Below are 15669 nucleotides of genomic sequence, written 5' to 3' on the forward strand. Positions count from 1 at the left end.
AAGTTAAAATTCATCAGATGTTAAATAAATTTGGTCTCTTACCAGAGGAAGGAGTCTTCAAAGAGTCTTCTGTTAGATGGTGTGTATATCTGAGAAATAGAAAGCTTTTTAGAGCCTCTCTGACTAGGTAAGAGTATTTTCTTGATTTAGAAAATATACTAATACATGTTATCTTTGTCAGGTTTTTCATATTTCTTTATGGCGTGTAATGAAAAAAGCTCAAATAACAAAACCTCCACCCAACACCAAATTTGCATTCCGTGCCATGGTTTTGGACTTGGATTTACTCGATTCTTCTTTGGAAGAGGCTTCTTTAGGTACTGATTAATTTTAGGTGTTTCCGTGACCAAGAAATTCCTAGCTTTATATAGGATACGTAATGAGAAAAATGCACCCCAAATTTTTGTGGTGTAGATAGAATATGTCAGTACTGACAGTTGTAGGGTTCAAGCTTTGCCCTGAGAAAGCTCAAAAGTTTCCAAAGATCTGACATGTGTCCCCTGTTCCACATATTTCCAGGGAAGCCCAGAATATCCCAGTTTTATTTGTTCCTGACCTTAAAAAGCAGACAGTCACTAATCTATATAGTACAACTTGAAGAATTCTGGGAAGATATTCTGATCTCAGTAACCCTCATTTCTTCCTTTTCCAATGCTCTATTCCCACGATTTTAACATTTTTTTCAACTTTAGGAGACCCTTCTTGCTATTTTCACAGAGGAATTCAACAGTATTTCACTGAAGTGTCAATATTTAGTATTTCCCTTCTCCAGAATGTTTATATTCTAAAAAGGAACCACCTGCAGAAGGCAAAGTTAAATATAAGAACAAATCTATCAGTGTGGCACTTGACCCATCAGATGACCTTAAAAGTTAAAAGCAGTGAAAACTGAACTAGAGATTAGATTAACTTTTAGTCCAAAGTTTGTTTTTCTCTTTCTAGTGGAATGGGTAGATGTTAAGAACAGTGTGCCAACAAGCGATAAAGAGTATTCTCCAGAGGAAATAGCAGCAGCAATTAAAATTCAAGCCATGTGGAGAGGAACATATGTCAGATTGCTTATGAAAGCAAGAACACCAGGTATATTCTTTCAATCATTTATAAAATGAACTTGCATATATAAGTGAAGTGAAAGTCGTTCAATCATGTCTGACTCTTCCCAACCCCATGGACTGTAGGCTGCCAGGCTCCTCTGTCCATGGAGACCTTAATACTGGAGTGGGTAGTCATTCCCTTCTCCAGGGGATCTTCCCAACCCATGGATTGAACTCAGATCTCCTGCATTGCAGGAGGATTCCTTACCATCTGAGCCACCAGGGAAGCCCCTGCATAAGTAAAGATGAATATTTGTTTACATGCTAACAAAAAGTATTTTAGGTTCATTCAACTCTATGGCTCAGCTAATTGTTTTAAATTCTATAAATATTGAAATTTCTTGAGTTCAGGGTGCAGGTAGGTATGCTCAAGCTCTTGTTTCTGCAATTTAGTGCAGTGTGGCTTTAGTCTGTGTCTGACAGACTGAGCACACAGCAAATACTGGCTGAATGAATGATCAGCTGTGTTTTCCCAATCTTTTGTGAGCTCTTTAAAAACAGGAAACTGGCCTTTTCCCCATTCATCCCCAGTGCCTAGCGGAATGCATAGCAGTTTCAGCTAAGTCATAGATAATTTTACATTTCTAGGCCATTTTTCAAAGTGAATGCATGAACGAATTAAATGAAGACGCTTCCACGTATGTCCATGGCATCATACACTTAGAAAGCGTAAAATGCATTCAAAGTATGTTATTGTATTTATCAAATCAAATATATTTTTGTATATGAAACTATTTTGTGAAAAGATCTGTTTTATCAGCTCAAAATAAAACACTGCAAAGGCAAAAAATTATATTCAATTATTTTCATTCTGCAAATTTTGTTGACATTTTTATGTAAAAAGCCTTGCCTCCCATAGAATTCTTTGAGTATTTTGAAACATTTTGTTGTAAAAGTATCTCTGAAATATTTAATAAGAAATATCAAAATGTTCATCAAAGCAGTAAAATCTGTAGATCCATAAATGTTAAACAAATAAACTGCATTGCATAGTTTTGTGATAGAAAAATATCCCTGTTGTTTGTCCATATATACTGTAAAAAGTATAATCATATAATAAATTTTTTCTCTTTATAAAGACAAAAATGAGCAGCTTTTTAATAGTATTTGTGTTCTCAATCAACATATAATTATTGAATAATTCTTGTGTGTGCAGAACTATTCTATGTTCTGGCCTTACAGAAATTAGTAAAACTTCCAAGGTTTCTGCTCTGGTGAATCTTGTGTTATAGTGGTCCCAGGCATGCAATGGAAAGTAAATATGTTAAGATAATGACTTTAGATACCAGTAAGTTCTATGAAGAAATTAAGATAATTAGAAAAAAGAAAGTCAGTTTCTGACATGTTAAATTTGAGACGCTTATGATGGATTCACATTTTTTTGTCAGATCATCTCCTCTTAAGCCTTTTGTGGATTATGCTTTAGGTTAAGCTTCAGTGAGATCCCATTAGCCACTGTTCTTTAGGAAAAAAATGGATGGATTATAGTTTCTGATAGAAGAGTGTTCATAAGGACTTTTTTGCTGTGATAAGTGATCTTTTGTTGTAAACTCTTTGATGAGTATATTCAATTAGATCAAAGAGATTTTATGATTTTTTAACTAGAGATGAAGGGAAACAGCATAAAATGATGATCAGAACTCTCAGCTAGAGGCTCATAGCTTTGTATTTTAAACATGGTTTTATTGCTAGTAAAGCTTCTGACTCTGGATATCACCTTACTTGTGAGTTTCAAATGCTTCACCTGTAAAAGGAGGGCTTAGAACAAGATGATTTTTCAGGCACCTTACAGTTTCTGTATTGTTATTTTTAGATATGAAGGAAAATGCCAGTGTTGCAGATACTCTTCAGAGAGTTTGGGCTGTGTTGGAACAGAATATAGAACAGTATGCAATTTCTCTCTTAAGGTAAAGCAGTATAATGATTTCTTTTTAATTGCAGTATCTTGGTATCCTCCAAGTTCCAGTTCAAACGCCACCATATTCGTAGGATTTTTCCCTAATCACTGCAGCTAGAAACATCCGATGGCTTCTGAACTTCCCCACTTAATACGTGTTAGTCTTCACTGCACTTATCTAATATTCTAAGCAGGAAAGCTCTGGAAGCAAAGCAAAGTTTCTTGAAGTCTTTTGGTGCTCAGGAGACAAAAGTTAAAAGTTTAGGACCTGCTAGGGGAGACTATTTTTGTTTTTGATGTCCAATTGCTAATCTACATCCTACTCTTTGGCAACCCCACGGACTGTAGCACACCAGGCTTCAACAGTGAAAGTCATCACTTGAAATCCCTGGTGAACAGCACTCTAGAAACAGGGACAAGTGAGGTAAAGTGGGCCTTAGGAAAACTGCATTTTAACCACAAATCTTCTTGGCATGAATCTGATGCAAGGAAAGACTGAAGGGAGGAGGAGAAGGGGGAGACAGAGGATAGGATGGTTGGATGGCATCACTGACTCAACGAACATGAGTTTGAACAAAGTCTGGGAGATAGTGAAGGACAGGGAAGGCAGGCACACTGCAGTCCATGGGGTTGTAAAGAGTCAGACACGATTTAATGACTGAACAACAACAAATATATAAAAGAAGCAGACCATTTTGATGTAGGAGCTAGCAGACCAAATCTCTAACAGCGACTATAATGGAAAAGCTCAAGAAAATAAAGAATAAAAAGAAAATAGATGAAAAGTTTAGATTAATAAAGCACAGTTAAATGGAGATGACATAAATACAATTTCTAACAACTGAAATTTAAAATGTTTTAGTTCAACAGCATATCAGGCAGAATAGAGGAAGAGATTAGTGAACTGGGAGATAGGTCAATAGAAAAATAGTGGAAAATAAGGAAAGATCTAAGGAAAATATGGGGCATGCTTAGAAAGTCCAGGATTTATATCATTATAGTACCAGAATATAAAAATATAATAGCTGATAAATTTCTAAAACTGATAAAATACATCAACTTGTATTTTCAAGAGACTCTGCATGCAGAGTCTGTGCAGAAAGGACACAAAGGAAACCGTAGCTAGACTCATCATAGTCAAACTGCTAAAAACCAAAGGCCGGAAGAAAAATCTTCAAAGTTACCAGAAAAATAAGACATATTATTTTCAAAGGACAATTAGACTAATAGCTACATGTAGGAGTAAAATCTTAACCTTAGCAAAGCAAAATGCAGAAATTGGGTAAATGGAGGTACAGAGTTCTAAGGTTCTGGCACTACTGCAGAAACGGTAAAGTAATAATCTAGATGAAATGCTAATAAGGCAAGGATGCATAATATATTCTCTAGCAATGTGCTAAATGGATCAACTAGTCAATTTAAGAAACAAGATTAATATTACACATTTTCTAGAGAACAGAAAAGAAGAGGAAACATTTACCAATTCAAAACCTTGATTTTAAAATCTCAGCAAACATAGTAAAAAAAAAAAAACTGAAATTGCAAACCAGTCACCCTCTTAAAATTAGATGAAAAAATGTAGCAAATCAAAATTGGAATTCTATAAAAAAAATAATATCTTTTAATTAAGTAGGTTTCCCACTCTGAGACTTGGAAGAGTAGTTTAACATTAGGAAATGCATTAATTCGGCACATTAACAGGGAAAAGGAACAAATCATTTGGTTCTTCGGATAGGTTCAGAAAAAAAAATTGAAAAAAAACAACACAAATTCAAAATTTAAAAATTTTTAGCTAACTAAATTTAGAGAAGAGTTTCCTTAATATGTTATAGTACCTAGTATATTTTTTAAATTACTGTAAATATAATTCATGGTGAAAATTTGAAAGCTTTTCCTTGAGTTGGGGATTGAGACAAAGATGCCTGCCCAAACACTTTTATTCAAGGTAATCCTGAAATTCTGAAAATGGCAGAAATGTAATAAAGCAATATAAGTGTCAGCAGAATTTGAAGGGAAGAAATAAAACCACCGTTTACAGGCAATATGGTTCTGTATATAGAAAGTACCAAAAAAATGCCACATGAACCAGAAGATATAACCAACCTGGTCTTTGTTCTTGTAATTATTTTTAAAAGTTTTTTAATACCCTACTTCCCTGATGGCTCAGGGGGTAAAGAATCTGCCTGCGATGCAGGAGACACAGTGGCTGTGGGTTCAACCTCTTGGTCAGGAAGATCCCCTGGAGGAGGGCATGGCAACACACTCCAGTATTCTTGCCTGGAAAACCCCATAGACAGAGGAGCCTGGCAAGCTACCGTCCAAAGGGTCGCAAAGAGTGGACACAACCAAGGACGCAGGTGTGCAAATATAAACCTATCATTTTCCTTCCACTACCAAAGACCAGCGATCAGAAAGAGCAGGTGAATCCTGTCCTCCATGAGGATCTCTCTGGCTTTGCTTCCCACTGACAGTACAGTCAAGTCATCCACCATCTGGAAGCCGAGCACAATTCTAGCTCTGTCTAGACCTCTACAGAGAACCACTGTCTATGACCATTAGAGCTTCTGTCCCAGCTAATACCCAACATTTTACAAAAGACCTGAGACTCCTAATGCTACTGAGGCTGGTTCTGGTTCCTGGCTGGGTGGGAGCTACAGGACCCAGGATCTCTCTGATCATCTCCATTGTGTTCTGGAATATACCACAGCCTTTCAGCAGGGCAATCATGGAGAAACCTAATTGCACTAGAAATCATGTACAAGGAAAACTCTGGCACTCTCCCCTTGTTCATGGCCTTTGCTTTTAGGGTTTATTTTTAAATCTTTTTTTTTTTTTTTTCAAATCAATTCCTCACTGTAAACTACACTCTATTATTTATTCTCTACATCAAATCCCCAGACTTTCAGTGGCTTCTACTCAGTTTTATTGCTAATTTTCCTGCTTCTAATTTTCTCACCCTTATAGCTTGATCTTTGGTGCTGGTTTCCCATCTGTAAATTTCAGTTACTCCCAGAGTCATGAATTAGGTTTTCCTTCAACTAAGAACTTCAGATAACCTTGGGCACCTTCGAGAGACATCATGGTTTACCTGAAAATGGTCACCTCTGCCTTTGAGCCACACACAAAAAGCCTTCATTTGATGAAGTACTCAATCCATCCAACAGTGGACTGTAATATTTTATACTGGTTTTTTTTTTTATTCATTTTTTTATAAATAGAATTTGTTTCAAAAATTGCTTTTGCCATTGGTACTTAAATTATTTTTACCTTTCCAGACTTATGTTTAAAAGCAAGTGCAAATCTATGGAATCTTATCCATGCTATCAAGATGAAGAAACTAAGATTGCTTTTGCTGACTATACTGTGACTTACACAGACCAGCCACCAAATACTTGGTTTATAGTTTTCAGGTGAGGCTATCATATATTGGCAAATAATATCACCCCTAAGTGGTATAAAATATTCATATATAGAGAGTTTTATTTGTGATAGTAGTAAAAGTATGAACATTTAACTTGCTTTCAGAACTTAGTTAAAATTCCTTCCATATCTGATGTGAATAAATGAGCTATTATAGAAATTTTATCCATGTTTCATTAAACAAAATATGAAGAATATGAAGTTAACTATTAAATCTTTTGATGAATGTGGCTTCTCCTATGGTTCAGCAGGTAAAGAATACACCTGCAATGCAGGAGATACAGGAAATGCAGGTTCAGTATCTGGGCCAGGAAGATCCCCTGGAGGAGGAAATGGTAACCCACTCCAGTAGTCTCGCCTGAAAAATCCCATGAATAGAGGAGCCTGGTGGGTTACAGTCCATGAGGTCTCAAGAGATGGACACGACTGAGCGACTAACCACGCACACATAATATAATAAACTGATATGCTTTTAGTATAGAAATAAATCATTTCATTTCCAAGCAATAGCATGTTAGTCACACATTATTTATAAATAGTATTTCTTAAAAGGTTAGCATTTGCATGAAAACATAATGTATTAATTAGAATTCTAAAGGAAAACAATATGTATACCTTTAAGTTATTTGCAACTTTAAACCTATTTTTTTATTTCTTGGCTTCAAACCTAATTTCAAGCTTTCTTTATGATTCACGTCAAGGGAAACTTCACTCTTTTGTAATTACAGAGAAACATTTTTGGTTCCTCAAGATATGATTTTGGTTCCCAAAGTATATACTACACTTCCAGTCTGTATGCTCCACATTGTTAACAACGACACAATGGAACAAGTGCCAAAAGTGTTCCAAAAAGTGGTGCCTTATCTTTATACCAAGAATAAGGTAGGTTTAAATTGATTCTTCTCATTTGATAAAATAGCAATGAGAAGCCAGTACCCTGAGAGTTTCCAGCAAAAGGTAGAACAGATGTGTTTTCAGCCCATAATTAGGCCCTGGTCTTTCTTCAGAGAAGTCTCGTGTATCTGACAGCAATAGGTACTTAATGTGAGTGCCAGAACATTTGCCTTTTAATCTTCTTCTTATCTTTTTGCCAAAGAAAATATGACAAAAGGAAAATGTTAGAAATCCCCATTATTAAAATTATAAAATCATACAAATCCTTAAAATGAAAATGGAGGTAAAGAGCACATTTAGTCTTATCCCTAAACCAAATCATCATTAGGTTGTCTCTGTTTCCCGCAGGGTTTTTTATTTGATTCCTAAATATGTTTGAAGATTGTGTTTATACAGCCACTCACCAGATTTGGCCTAGATTTCCTTTTGAATATGAAAATTTCTTACATTTGTAATTGGAAATCAAAGGTCTCAAAGATCCATAAGAAAAAGATGATTTCATTCAAAGGGATATTCTACTAAGTTCACAGATGTCATTAAATTCTAGAGATGAGCTCTTTACTTCACCAGATAAGTATACTAATTAAGTCATTGATACCTGCTTTTGGTAGAGATCTTTAGTTGAGTATTTCATTGGAACCACACAAGACTCTGATTCTTATTCACATGTAACATACTTTGGGTTTGGTTTAGCTTTTGCTTTGTAGCTCCACTGTAAACCTCCCTTCCTTGAGTAAACTTAATATGGGGTTTAGCTTTAAATGATGCCATTGAGTCACTATTCAGAACACTCTATCTCCATTTAAATATTATTTCTAAATTGTAAATTTGGGATTGCAACAAACATAGCCATTCCCTCTCTCAAATATTTCCTGTCTTCTACCCTGTCATCTTGTGTTTTTTTTAGAACAAAATAGAGAGAATGTGGAAGAAAGTATAGAACTGTATGAATAGCAGAATAGCTTCTGTCATCCTTTTTGTGGTATGCTTTTCCTTTCATCACGATTCTTGGTCTTCAAATATTTCTCCAGGTTACTAAGCTCTTCTACAATGTAGTTCCCAGAACTGCCTTGAACAGAACAGCCTTGAAAAAGACTTCCAACCCACCTAAAGTATAATCATTGCCCCATTGTTTTTAGTCTGTGATTGCAATAGCATTTTGGCACTTGCAAAGGCATTTGACACATATGTAGCCTATTTTAGGTCAACTTTTTCTAATGTATATACATAGAACTAGGGTCTAAGTTTAAAAAAAAAATTCTGGTTACACAGTCAATCCTTCAGCATAATTAGACATTTTTTTCATAGTTTTTCAAAGACCATAAGCTGTGATTTGAAATACTTAATCTCTGTGGTTTCTCAGTACTAGGTACTCTACTATGTTACACTTTTATTCCAGAGTCTTGAGATCCTTTAAAACTGCCAGGTTCTCTCTTAAAATCCTATCACTAGTTTAGCTTCAGATTATCACTTATCAATATATCTATCCTACCATTTTATAAATCTTTTATTCTCCCTCAAAATTGTTCTCTGAGTCTAGACAAACATGAAATGAGTCATGTAATTTTGTTTGACTTCTGTAATACATTAGTCCCACAAGCTCAAATAATAAAAGCAGTAAAAAAAATATTTGCAGGTAAAAATATTTTAGCATACATTATTTATCTCTCTTTTCTACTTGCCCCAAACATAATATCGAAAGTCTTTATGGGTGTTGCAATTCTGAGCTCATTACAGGTATTGGGATTTTAGTTACTACCCCAAGATATTTATTGGAGTGTTATGAATTCATTCTGTCTTGTGTATGTCTAATTTTTGTTTTTGGAAATCTAAACACATCAGCTTCCCTCATAGCTCAGTCGGTAAAGAATCTGCCTGCAGTGCAGGAGACCGGGTTTGGCTCCTGTGTTGGAAGATCCCCTGGAGAAGGAAATGACAACCAACTCCAGTATTCTTGCCTAGAGAATTCCATGGACAGAGGAATCTGGTGCGCTACAGTCCATGGGGTTGCAAAGAGTCAGATACAACTAAACCACCATAAACACATCAGAGAGTTTTCTCTGCATCAGAGAGCAACTGGAATACAAAGCCTGTATTTTCCTGCCTTGATAGAAATGTCTGGAATTATAAACTCAGAACTGCTTTGAACTTCTGTGTGTTGTCACTTTCCCAGGTTCCTTAATTACTTCTTTTCTCCAGTTTAAAGAGTTCATCTCCAGGCTCACAACTGGGTTCCATGGAACCAGACCTCTGCTAATTCAATCGCTTTACTTGCCATTTGTCATACCAAGGGAGCTATATTTCCATAAACTCTTCTGCATTTTTCATCTCATATTTAGAAAGGTGATTCTGAAAAGACAAGAAAATCAAGTAGGAAGCTATTGGGCTAATCCAGGAGGCAATGATTAAAATAAATAAAAATAACTTGTCTTAGGTAGCATTAGAAGAATTAGAAGGAAATGTACTAATCATCTACCACAGTTAAACATTTTTTAATGGCCAGGGAAACATACAAACAGAAATATTAAAGTGTTCCATTTTCTCCAAAAACATGTAAGTTAGAAGTTTTTAAGAGGGATTTCAAAATATAATACTAAGTGATTTGTCACTTATCAAGAGATTGGAAGATTTTTATGTATATTAAGATAAAGCATTTTAGTACTATGAAAACATACACAGGAAGGGGCCTCCCAGGTGGCGCTAATAGTAAAGAACCTGCCTGTCAGTGCAGGAGATATAAGAGACATGGGTTCAGTACCTGGGTCAGGAAGATCCTCTGGAGGAGGGTATGGCAATCCAATTCCAGTATTCTTGCCTGGAGAATCCCTTAGACAGAGGACCCTGGCAGGCTACAAGTCCATAGGATCACACAAAGTCGGACACAGCTGAGGTGACTTCAGTTCAGTTTAGTTCAGTCGCTCAGTTGCGTCCGACTCTTTGCAACCCCATGAATCGCAGCACGCCAGGCCTCCCTGTCCATCACAAACTCCCGGAGTTTACTCAAACTCATGCCCATAGAGTCGGTGATGACATCCAGCCATCTCATCCTCTGTCGTCCCCTTCTCCTCCTGCCCCCAATCCCTCCCAGCATCAGGGTCTTTTCCAATGAGTCAGCTCTTCGCATCAGGTGGCCAAAGTATTGGAGTTTCAGCTTCAGCATCAGTCCTTCCAGTAACACCCAGGACAGATTTCCTTTAGGATGGACTGGTTGGATCTCCTTGCAGTCCAAGGGACTCTCAAGAGTCTTCTCCAACAACATACTTCAAAAGCATCAATTTTTCGGCGCTCAGCTTTCCTCACAGTCCAACTCTCACATCCATACATGACCACTGGAAAAACCATAGCCTTGACCAGACGGACCTTTGTTGGCAAAGTAATGTTTCTGCTTTTTAATATGCTATCTAGGTTGGTCATAACTTTCCTTCCAAGGAGTAAGCATCTTTTAATTTCATGGCTGCAATCACCATCTACCATGATTTTGGAGCCCCAAAAAATAAAGTCTGACACTGTTTCCACTGTCTCCCCATCTATTTCCCATGAAGTGATGGGACCAGATGCCATGATCTTAGTTTTCTGAATGTTGAGCTTTAAGCCAACTTTTTCCCTCTCCTCTTTCACTTTCATCAAGAGGCTTTTTAGTTCATCTTCACTTTCTGCCATAAGGGTGATTTAGCACCACCCATATATTGGAAGGCAGCTATGCTCACCACTATACTACCAACCCTAGTGAAACCATACATTGTATCTTTGAAAACTAGTAATAAAATATTACTTACTTCAGTGTAATTCTTCTTTGTTGTAGAAAGGCTATACATTCGTGGCTGAAGCATATACTGGTGACATGTATGTGTCATCCTCACGATGGAAACTGCGCCTCATTGGTTCTTATCATCCACTCCCGTGCCTGTCTCGAGACCCTCCATGTAATACCTTTGCCATAAAGGAAATCAGAGATTATTACATACCCAATGATAAGAAAATTATATTCAGGTATGTAATAGAAAGGAGATGCATTCCTTTAAAATATTAATATCTTGTATTAAATAGTTGACTTTATATTTAAATATTGATATTATCAAAAATTATAAATTTTTTTGTAAAATCCTAATTTTGAACTTTAATTTTATACTCCTTTGAAAACAGAGAGCAATATGATTGTATAAATGTTATGTAAGATACAGCCTATGTTGCACATGTGGTTTCGTAGTCCTCATCCTATTTTTGTTGTTGCTCAGTCACTCAGTTGTGTCCAACTCATCATGACCCCATGGACTGCAGCATGCCAGGTTTCCCTGACCATTACCAACTCCCAGAGCTTGCTCAAACTTATGTCCTTGGAGTTTGAGCTCAAGTCCATCACCACCCATGTTGGTGATACCATACAACCATCTCTTCCTCTGTCATCCCCTTCTCCTCCCTGCCTTCAGTCTTTCCCAGCATCAGGATCTTTTCTAATAAGTCAGCTCTTTGCATCAGGTGGCCAAAGTATTGAAGCTTCAGCTTCAGCATCAGTCCTTACAATGAATATTCAGGATTGATTTTCTTTAGGATTAACTTGTTTGATCTCCTTGCAGCCCAAAGGATTCTCAAGAGTCTTCTCCAACACCACATCAAAAGCATCAATTTTTTGATGCTCAGACTTCTTCCTGGTCCAATTTTCACATCCATACATGACTACTGGAAAAACCATAGCTTTGACTATACAGACCTATATGGCAGAGTAATGTCTGTGCTTTTTAATATGCTGTCTAGGTTTGTCATAGCTTTTCTTTCAAGGAGCAAGCATCTTTTAATTTCATGGCTGCAGTAACCATCTGCAGTGATTTTGGAGTCCAAGAAAATAAAGTCTCTCACTGTTTCCATTGTTCCCTATTTATTGCCATGAAGTGATGGGACTGGATACCTGATCTTAGTTTCCTGAATGTTGAGTTTTAAGTCAACTTTTTCACTCTCCTCTTTCACCTTCCTCGAAGGCTCTTTAGTCATCCTATTTGGCTTTCATTAAATATTCTTCATAATACTCTTCCTTCTTTTTACTCTCTCTTTGTTCTGTTCCATCTCTAACACTTCTCTTGTGTTCAGTTCAGTTCATTTCAGTTACTCAGTCATGTCCGACTCTTTGCCACCCCATGAACCGCAGCACGCCAGGTCTCCCTGTCCATCACCAACTCCCAGAGTCCACCCAAACCCATGTCCATCGAGTCAGTGATGCCATCCAATCACCTCATGCTCTTTCATCCCCTTCTCCTCCTGCCCTCAATCTTTCCCAGCATCAGGGTCTTTTCCAATGAGTCAACTGTTTGCATCAGGTAGCCAAAGTATTAAAGTTGCAGCTTCAGCGTCAGTCCTCAATGAACACCCAGGGCTGATCTCCTTTAGGATGGACTGGTTGGATCTCCTTGCAGTCCAAGAGACTCTCAAGAGTCTTCTCCAACACCACAGTTCAAAAGCATCAATTCTTCGGTGCTAGCTTTCTTCATAGTCCAACTCTCGCATCCATACATGACCACTGGAAAAACCATAGCCTTGACTAGACGGACCTTTGTTGGCAAAGTAGTGTCTCTGCTTTTTAATATGCTGTCTAGGTTGGTCATAACTTTCCTTCCAAGGAGCAAGCATCTTTTAATTTCATGGCTGTGATCACCATCTACAGTCATTTTGGAGCCCCCCCATAATAAAGTCAGCCACTTTTTCCACTGTTTCCCCATCTATTTGCCATGAAGTGATGGGACCGGATGCCATGGTCTTAGTTTTCTGAATGTTGAGCTTTAAGCCAACTTTTTCCCTCTCCTCTTTCACTTTCTCTTGTGTAGATTTCTTCTTATCTGCCAACTCACCCTTCTTTTCATACTTTTCTATGTATTCTCACATCTCCCTGAGAATACATAGATAAGTAGTCCTCACTATGGACTCCATTCTCTCATATATCAGAGCTTTTGGTTTGAAATTCCCACACACCTCTCACCTTTGTGCCCTCCTCTTTTTTTTTTTTTTAATTTATTTTTATTAGTTGGAGGCTAATTAGTTCACAACATTGCAGTGGGTTTTGTCATACATTGACATGAATCAGCCATGGAGTTACATGTATTCCCCATCCTGATCCTCCCTCCCACCTCACTCTCCACCTGATTCCTCTGGGTCTTCCCAGTGCACCGTGCCCGAGCACTTGTCTCATGCATCCAGCCTGGGCTGGTGATCTGTTTCACCATAGATAATATACATGCTGTTCTCTCGAAACATCCCACCCTCACCTTCTCCCACAGAGTTCAAAAGTCTGTTCTGTACTTCTGTGTCTCTTTTTCTGTTTTGCATATAGGGTTATCGTTACCATCTTTCTAAATTCCATATATATGTGTTAATATGCTGTAATGTTCTTTATCTTTCTGGCTTACTTCACTCTGTATAATGGGCTCCAGTTTCATCCATCTCATTAGAACTGATTCAAATGAATTCTTTTTAATGGCTGAGTAATATTCCATGGTGTATATGTACCACAGCTTCCTTATCCATTCATTTGCTGATGGGCATCTAGGTTGCTTCCATGTCCTGGCTATTATAAACAGTGCTGCGATGAACATTGGGGTGCACGTGTCTCTTTCAGATCTGGTTTCCTCAGTGTGTATGCCCAGAAGTGGGATTGCTGGGTCATATGGCAGTTCTATTTCCAGTTTTTTAAGGAATCTCCACACTGTTCTCCATAGTGGCTGTACTAGTTTGCATTCCCACCAACAGTGTAAGAGGGTTCCCTTTTCTCCACACCCTCTCCAGCATTTATTGCTTGTAGACTTTTGGATAGCAGCCATCCTGACTGGCGTGTAATAGTACCTCATTGAGGTTTTGATTTGCATTTCTCTGATAATGAGTGATGTTGAGCATCTTTTCATGTGTTTGTTAGCCATCTGTATGTCTTCTTTGGAGAAATGTCTGTTTAGTTCTTTGGCCCATTTTTTGATTGGGTCATTTATTTTTCTGGAATTGAGGTGCAGAAGTTGCTTGTATATTTTTGAGATTAATCCTTTGTCTGTTTCTTCATTTGCTATTATTTTCTCCCAATCTGAGGGGTGTCTTTTCACCTTGCTTATAGTTTCCTTTGTAGTGCAAAAGCTTTTAAGTTTCATTAGGTCCCATTTGTTTATTTTTGCTTTTATTTCCAATATTCTGGGAGGCGGGTCATAAAGGATCCTGCTGTGATTTATGTCGGAGAGTGTTTTGCCTATGTTCTCCTCTAGGAGTTTTATAGTTTCTGGTCTTACATTTAGATCTTTAATCCATTTTGAGTTTATTTTTGTGTATGGTGTTAGAAAGTGTTCTAGTTTCATTCTTTTACAAGTGGTTGACCAGTTTTCCCAGCACCACTTGTTAAAGAGGTTGTCTTTTTTCCATTGTATATCCTTGCCTCCTTTGTCAAAGATAAGGTGTCCATAGGTTCGTGGATTTATCTCTGGGCTTTCTATTCTGTTCCATTGATCTATATTTCTGTCTTTGTGCCGGTACCATACTGTCTTGATGACTGTGGCTTTGTAGTATAGTCTGAAGTCAGGCAGGTTGATTCCTCCAGTTCCATTCTTCTTTCTCAAGATTCCTTTGGCTATTCGAGGTTTTCTGTATTTCCATAGAAATTGTGAAATTATTTGTTCTAGCTCTGTGAAAAATACCGTTGGTAGCTTGATAGGGATTGCATTGAATCTATAGATTGCTTTGGGTAGAATAGCCATTTTGACAATATTGATTCTTCCAATCCATGAACACGGTATGTTTCTCTATCTGTTTGTGTCCTCTTTGATTTCTTTCATCAGTGTTTTATAGTTTTCTATGTATAGGTCTTTTGTTTCTTTAGGTAGATGTACTCTTAAGTATCTTATTCTTTTTGTTGCAATGGTGAATGGTGTTGTTTCCTTAATTTCTCTTTCTGTTTTTTCATTGTTAGTGTATAAGAATGCAAGGGATTTCTGTGTGTTAATTTTATATCCTTGTGCCCTCCTCTTTATTCTAAGTGTCCTCTGCTACTTCATAGTCTCATTATGTTTTATCTACAGAAACACTGTGTTTCTGGAATATATTTCTCCATTATATTCACTCTTTTTCTTTATATTCTCTATTTCTCTCTCTCTCTTTCTGTATCACCTTATTCATTACATATGTGTTAGTCTCTCAGTTGTGCCCAACTCCATGTGACTGTCATGGACTGTAGCCCTCCAGACTCATCTGTCCATGGAATTCTCCAGGCAAGAATACTGGGGTGTGTAGCCATGCCCTTCTCCAGGATATATTCCTGACTCAGGGATCAAAGCCAGGTCTCCCACATTGCAGGCAGATTCTTTACCATCTGAGCCACCAGGGAAGCCCCTATTCATTACATATCCA

At 37.4% G+C, this 15669-nt stretch overlaps 1 protein-coding gene across 1 annotated transcript in view; it reads left to right on the forward strand.

Moving 5' to 3' along the window:
- Positions 1-15669, forward strand: part of ADGB (androglobin) — a 181338-nt gene that overhangs the window by 111694 nt on the left and 53975 nt on the right. Inside the window, exons 21-26 of the mRNA XM_061130178.1 lie at positions 182-317; positions 943-1080; positions 2908-3001; positions 6267-6401; positions 7140-7293; positions 11108-11295. Of these exons, the coding sequence (XP_060986161.1) occupies positions 182-317; positions 943-1080; positions 2908-3001; positions 6267-6401; positions 7140-7293; positions 11108-11295 (845 nt within the window). The remainder of the gene's footprint in view (positions 1-181; positions 318-942; positions 1081-2907; positions 3002-6266; positions 6402-7139; positions 7294-11107; positions 11296-15669) is intronic.

The sequence above is a fragment of the Dama dama genome, chromosome 26 (genome assembly GCF_033118175.1).
Source record: "Dama dama isolate Ldn47 chromosome 26, ASM3311817v1, whole genome shotgun sequence".
NCBI classification, from domain to species: domain Eukaryota; kingdom Metazoa; phylum Chordata; class Mammalia; order Artiodactyla; family Cervidae; genus Dama; species Dama dama.